This window comes from Sodiomyces alkalinus, assembly GCF_003711515.1.
Source record: "Sodiomyces alkalinus F11 unplaced genomic scaffold SODALscaffold_4, whole genome shotgun sequence".
In the NCBI taxonomy this organism is placed as follows: Eukaryota; Fungi; Ascomycota; class Sordariomycetes; order Glomerellales; family Plectosphaerellaceae; genus Sodiomyces; species Sodiomyces alkalinus.
In genome coordinates, this window is record NW_021167082.1 from 753,310 (window position 1) to 760,739 (window position 7,430).

Below are 7,430 nucleotides of genomic sequence, written 5' to 3' on the forward strand. Positions count from 1 at the left end.
AATTTATAGGCTAAACTAGAAGGAATTAGATACCTTAGAAGAATATCTCGAAGAAATACTAGTAAAAGGCTATATTAGAGTATTATAATTACCGGTAGGATACCCGATCCTGTTTATACTAAAAAAGAATAGCAAACTACGACTATATATCGACTACTAATAACTTAATAATATAACTATTAAGAACCGCTACCCACTACCTCTTATCTTAGAGATACGAGATTAGTTAGTTAGAGCGTAATAGTTCACGGTACTCGACTTAAAAGGAGCCTATAACTTAATTAGGATTAAGGAAGGAGAAGAGTAGAAGATAGTGTTTCGGATAAAGCGAGGATATTTCGAGTACCTTATTATACCTTTTAGATTAATAAATACGCCAGTATCGTTCTAAACACTTATTAATAACGTCCTAAGGAAGTATCTAGACTACTTCGTTATAGTATACCTGGATAATATCCTGATCTTCTCCAAGACACTCGAAGAACACCGATAACACGTTTATATAATCCTATAACTCCTATAAGACACCGACCTATTAGTCGAACCAGAGAAAGTTCAATTCTACACGTAAGAAGTTAACTTTTTAGGTTATACGATACGACCTAATAAGATCTACATAGAGAAGGCGAAAGTCTAATACGTCTCTAAGTGGCCACGACCCTAGAATATTCGTGATATTTAGTCCTTCCTTAGACTCGTTAACTACTATTAACGATTTATTAAGGATTATAGTAAGATTACTATCCCCTTAACTAAAGTAACCAAAAAGGGACTTAACTTCGAATAGAACGAAAGAATAGAAGAAGTATTCCAAGCTCTTAAAGGAAGGGTTACTAGCGAACCTATCTTAGTAATACTAGACCCCGATAAAGAATACGAACTCGAAATAGACGTATCCGACTAGGCTCTAGGAGCATAACTCGGACAGCGCGACGCAGAAGGAAGACTACACCCTATAGCCTTTATATCCAAGAAACTCAGTGGACTAGAACGTAACTATTAGATCCACGATAAAAAGCTAATAGCTATTATCGAAGCCTTTAAAGAATAGAGACCGTATCTATTAGGGATAAGACACCCGGTATAGGTCTACACGGATTATAAGAACCTCGCGTAATTCACCACTACTAAGGTTCTTAATAAACGATAGATCCGATAGGCAGAATTCCTAGCCGAGTTTGATTTCTATATTTAGTATATAAAAGGGAGCGAAAATAGTCGCGTAAATGCACTTAGCTGATTAGGGATACCTAACGAATCACCTAAACCGTAAGCTATACTCTAATAGGAAGGAAAAGCTCTTACTCTAAAGCATAAAGAGGTAAATAGTATTAATCGGATAACCGATACTATATTTCAAGAAGCACACGCCTCGCCGATACATAGATATCAAGGAATTTATAAAATATACCACCGATTACGCTAATAATACGGCTACACAGGAACCAAAGAACGAGTCAGGGACTTCGTTCGTAACTACGATATTTACTAAAAAGCAAAGAGCAGCCGATATAAACCTTACGGACTACTAAAGCCACTACCAGTAACAGACGGACTATAGAAATCGATTATAATAGACTTCGTGACAGGATTTCCAGTATCTAAAGATCCAGTAACAGGAACCGCCTACGATAGCGTATTTATAATCGTCGACCGATTCACGAAATACACTCTTTATATTCTATATATTAAAAACACTATAGCAGAAGAACTAGGAAGTATCTTTATCGACCGCCTAATTAGGGATCACGGCGCACTAAACGAAATCATCACGGACAGAGATAAGCTCTTTACTAGTAACTTCTAGAAAGCAGTTATAAGCTAGCTAGGAATAAAATATAAGTATTCGATAGCGTTTTACCCTATAACGGACGGATAAACCGAAATCATAAACTAAGTCCTAGAATAGTACCTACGATGCTATATAGGGTACGAATAAGATAATTAGGTATAATACCTGCCACTTATATAGTTTATATATAATAGCTCGTTAAATAAGTTAATAAAGAAAACACTATTCGAAGCAAATTACGGATATACACTGATAGTATTTAGAAAACCTTTAGAAGGACTAGACGCACTAAGAGCGATAAAAACAGTTGAAAGCATGAAAAAACTACACGAAGAACTACGAACCGACCTAGAGATAGTCAGAACACGAATAAGTAGGTACGCAAATCAATCGAGGATTAAGGGACTAACCCTTTTAAGGGGGGGCCGCGTCTACCTTATCCGTAAAAATATCAGAACATAACGACTAAGCGATAAATTGGATTTTAAAAAATTAGGACTATTTAAAATCCTAGAGAAAAAGTCAGATACGAACTATATTCTATCACTACCTCCGATAATAAGGATATATAATAATTTCTATATTTTACTACTTGAACTAGCACCGAAAAACGTAAAAATAATATAAGATATAATCGTGGCCGATACTAGCGACGTGTATAAAGCAGAACGAATCCTCGACTACCGAGAGACGTTAGACAGCACCGAATATTTTATAAAATAGAAAAACTACGATTATAGCGATAATATATAGGAACTAAAAGATAACCTGATTAATTATAAGCAACTCCTAAAGCAGTACCGACAGAATACTATCAGGACCCAGAACCAGACGCCGCGGTCTGCATAAAATTAACATCCGAGAATTCACCTATACCCTGCGCTATTACCTGATTCTAGTTAATCACATTAACCGCACCCGCCACCCGCGTATCGACCACCGCTTCGGACTCCTCGCGATCCGCCGCCTCCAAAGCATCAAGGGACTTAAGGCCACGGGCCACTATGGTCATACCCTTAGAACGAAGAGACTCCCTCTAACGACGGATTCGGGCTAGACAGGCTAAAGACTCAGAAGCTTCCTTCTATACCTTCTCCAACGCGCGATAAGCAGATAAAAGAGAAGCCTCGGTCACCTCCTCCTCCGTTTTAAGACGCTCTATTTCCTTATTAATACGTGTTACTAAGGAGAGCGATTAGTAAGAAGAAACGGCTCGCGGAGAATAGGAAAACACCTATAAGAAGATAAAGGGATACCTAAACTATCGTATAAGCGACTACGATAAATATATTCCCTATATTAAGAGATACTCTTAATTATAAAGCACCGGAAGCCTTTCGACTCGTAAAAGGAATAAGGTATAACTTTTACTCTAGAAAGCTTAATAGTACGCGATAACTTAATTCGATACTACGTCTTATAAGAAAGCTACGACTTCTATATACGACCGGATATAATAGTTAGCTATAAGAGAAAAGAAGAAAACCTAGGGGGTTATAAACCCGGGGTAGGTAACCTATTTATACGACTACTAGGATAGCGCTTAGAAGGGGAAAGGTAATATTACGGCTAGTAGACCTAATATACACTAAGGATATACTAGTTATAATATACTAGGGCGGTTAGCGCACTAGAGCGTAACCAGAAGATAACTCAGGACGATATTATATACCGGGTCACGTGATAGATAACCGGTATAGTATACACCCGTATAGGGAACCTATTAGCATAGGAGGATCACTAGGATCACCAGGGGTTACTTAGTCCGAGAAGTGATCCGGCGTGATCCCGAACCAGGAGATTACCAGGACGCCCGTGATCCCGTAGATATATATACCAGCATATCCCAGGTCTTGCTTCTATTAGAGAATAAGATATCGATTAATCTAAGTCTTCACCTAGACCGTTAGTCTACGCTCGACTCTACCTTATAAAGAAGACGCCTAGTCTTTACGACGTAACTACGACCAGACACTACGAACGATAGTTACTGCTCTTTAGTTAACATCCTCTTCTTATTTTAAACTAAAACCCCGACGCCAGCCCCCTATCGTCCGTTATACTATAGAGGGCCGGAAGCCGTCGTAACAAGAAGATCACAGTCAAGGCTTCAAAAGACGCGTTAAAAGGGGGGTGTGTGTTCGATGCTCCAGTCCACGATGGGACTATCTAGGAGATGTCCTAATATACAGTTGGGTGTGACTAGCCCCTGACTAGGTTATATGACCACTGAACCTTCCAGCACCAACGACGCCCAATCGCATCTACAATATATAAACTGATATTAAAGACCTGGGCTAAGCTGAGGGTAGGTGTGGGGCGTGGCTGATAAAAAGTTGAGCTGAGGGTTAGCGTGGGGTATCACGTGATATTTGCTCCTTGATACGAAGTACCTGATATAGTAATCGTTTCGTTAGTACCTTAGGTAAATGTCTTTGACACGATTTCCTCCCTGTTTTATCGGCAGTCTACACTAAATAAAGGTCTTTCTAGAAACACGTCTCCGAATCTCTTTTTGATTATCTAATATTATATACATAAGCCTAAGTCACGTGGTGTAATTATCTATCCAGACATAACGCGACTTCGTGCACGAAGTCAGGACCCTGTACCGGAGAAACGTTTCTCCAGTCCACCAATCAGACTTCATAGTGTTAGCTCCACACCTACCCTCAGCTCAACTTTAGGCCCCACTACGACCCACACCTACCCTCAGCTTAGCCCCGGTCTTCAATATCAGTTTATCTATAACCACGATTTAACCGAGTTGCCTCCTACTAAAGTTAGCTGTGATCGACCCTGTCCTCGCCCTCCGCGTTGTCTACGACGCCGACCACGACCCCGTCAAGTGAACAAGCCGACCGACAATATCGTTTCATCTCAGCAATCTTTTCATCTTAGAAGGCTTAATCGTTTTGATCCCAGGCAGGGGTGGAAGGTGGAGGTGGTGGCGGGTGTCTTCGGCGCTTCCGGCTTTCATAATTCTCTCTTTGATCCATACGCTATGCAAGGGAATACGTAGAATTCACTTAATAGGTGGAAAACAAGCCACACGCCACAGAACCCATATTGACTAGACGTGCCTAAGGTAGGGATAACGTCGAAAGAGCGACGCAAAGCTAGTCGTGTTTCATTATGAGTCGGCGACGCGATTAACTACTTCGGTCGTTACACTCCCTTCGTGCTAATCGCTCCGCTAGGATAAAGATCTAGATACAAGATACTATAATCCCCTGGTAGGTAGAGACGTATCTCTGTAGACCTTAAGTTCTAAGACTGTGACAGTCTGACTAGTTATTAGGCTCTCGCCAGCAACCCTCCCGGCCCTCCCGGCCCGGGTAGGTATCATATCAGATATATTATTACCAGTTTCACACTTTATCTTACCGAACACCACCCCTTTTTCCAGTTTCAGGGAGCCCCAGAACGGTCCCCGAAACGGTCCTCGGAACGGTCCAGCAGGCATAGCTCGGAAGGAATATCCAATACCAGGGCAAAGGGGGCATAGTTAGTTTACTGCGTGCCGCCAGATATTTGCGGTATTTTTGCTATTGGTCAAAGGAAAGGGGCAATCAAAAGTTTTCCGGAGTAAGGTAAGGTAGGAAAAGGAGAAAGTAAAAATACGGACATGTTCGCATAATGACAAGTTTGGTTGTCGCGAGGGACTTTGATATCTTATACGAGGTACGTCGGAGCAGAGTATGCACGGACCACTATTCTACACGTGGCCGGAATTTCGAGCAATCAGAAACCGGCCTCCGTGGCACCTGCACACAAATTCCTGTGCATAACGGACGTAATTGCCCTTATTACCATTCCAAGATGAGAAGTTTTCGAAGAGAAATCAATTCACATTCCCACCCTGATAGTAGAGGACTTAATGCGACGCCAATCACTGCCACGTCAGCTAGAATAGCTGCCAGATTGGCTCGACGCTGCCATGGGGAATCAGTGATTTCCGACGAAGCCGTCTTAAACGTTCATGGACCCATTGCCATAGATCTTACCTGTCCACTGGTAACCTCCCGCTTCCCTTAAGCTCGGGTTATGCCTACCGTTAGGATATTATCTCCACTCTAGCTCGCCAATATCTGTTATAATGGTTGCCCGCCTTCCTGCTCCCTTTGGCTCGGGCCGTCCTCCTACTTCGGCTTGGGAAGAGTTTCGCTTCGTTCTTCGAGAGCCTGAACCAAAGGCTCTTTTCCGTGTATTAGCCATCTTTCTCGGCTTTTGTCTGATACCCCTTAATATTGTAAATAGCCTTAGAGCAGACTTCTCCCCTTAGTACACGTGTAACCAATATACAACGCTTTCCCTCCCGTTTAGGGTGCTCGATCTAAGGCTGCCACATTTTGCCTATCCCTAATATAGGCTGGTTCAGTTAGGTTTTAATCCAATATTAATAACCGATTGACTTCGACTAACAGACAATGGAATCCTCGTCTGCGTGTTAGGGTCGTCTGAGAACTATACTATTAAAAGATTAATTGATTGAGTGATTAGATTTTCCGCCCGTGTCGGCCGTTTCAGGCTATCAGGCATCTATGCTATATACTCCGTACGTTGTCCGATATGATTAGTTATCTCACCTATTTCTCTTCTTTCTGCCCCCCTTTCCACCTTCTCTATCCCTAGTCTCTTATTAGTCTGTTTCCCACCACGAAGGTCCTTCTTCGAGCACCCGTAGGTCCTTATAGCGGCGCCGGGGCTATAGGGTATGCAGGACCGCTGAGTTAGCGGTCTGCTAGGTTAGCAGACTGGGTTAGTCTTCCTTGTCCTCCTCTCTCCTGCTTTCCTATTCCTTCTACGAGACTAAACGGCCTATTTCTTTGGCGAAGGCGATTACCGCGTTTACTCCCTTTAGGTCGGGCTTCCACTTCTCCTATACTCTATTAACTAGCTCTCCGTTTACTAAGGTCTTACTAGACTATCCTCCTAGCAGAAAGGATATATCCGCTTATCTTATTCTAGCTACCTATTATAACTTTCGCCTCTATATTATCTATTTCGGGTATTCTACTAAAAAGTATTATACCGTTTCCTTCTAGCCTTCTCTATAATCATACTCCTCCGATAATACCGCTCTAATAATAGTAAGGTATACGTTTAGTCTATATTTCCCTATATAGAGCTATATAAGTATCCCCGCTTTATCTCGGTTTAGCCTTCCGTAGAGTCCCCTTATATATCCCCGGGGTAAAGCGCTATCTAGCTTTTTAGTATACTCCTTAGTCTTCTTACCTATAAATAGCTCTCTTTATAGCTAGTCTACTTCCTAGCGGTTTATCCTATAGTCTAATCTAGTTGATTCTAACCTATTAATAGTCTATTAGAATCCCGGTATTATCGCCTCTAATACGGCTTTATAGGCGGCTTTATTACCTATTACTATACTATATCCTAGTACCTATACTAGCCTTACTTAGTAGCCCCTTTCCTATATCTCTTATATTCCTTTATAGATTAAGGTTATAATACCCTAGTTATCTTACTACTATAGTCGCGCTATCGCCTTAAGTATAGTCTAATAATCGGAGTAGATCGTAAGTCTATACTTTACTATTAGGTCTTTATTCTTCGTCTATTCCTGGATAAGACTCGTGGTTTATCCGATAGCTATTAGTTTAACTTTATAGGC

The 7,430-nt window shown here is 41.4% G+C and overlaps 1 protein-coding gene across 1 annotated transcript; it reads left to right on the top strand.

Annotated features, from left to right (window-relative positions):
- Positions 1-5,840: 5,840 nt before the first annotated feature.
- Positions 5,841-6,137, top strand: SODALDRAFT_151766 (hypothetical protein). Its single transcript, XM_028606868.1, has one exon. It carries the CDS (start codon positions 5,892-5,894, stop codon positions 6,075-6,077), a length of 186 nt encoding a protein of 61 aa, XP_028466885.1. The 5' UTR covers positions 5,841-5,891; the 3' UTR covers positions 6,078-6,137.
- The last annotated feature ends 1,293 nt before the right edge of the window (positions 6,138-7,430 follow it).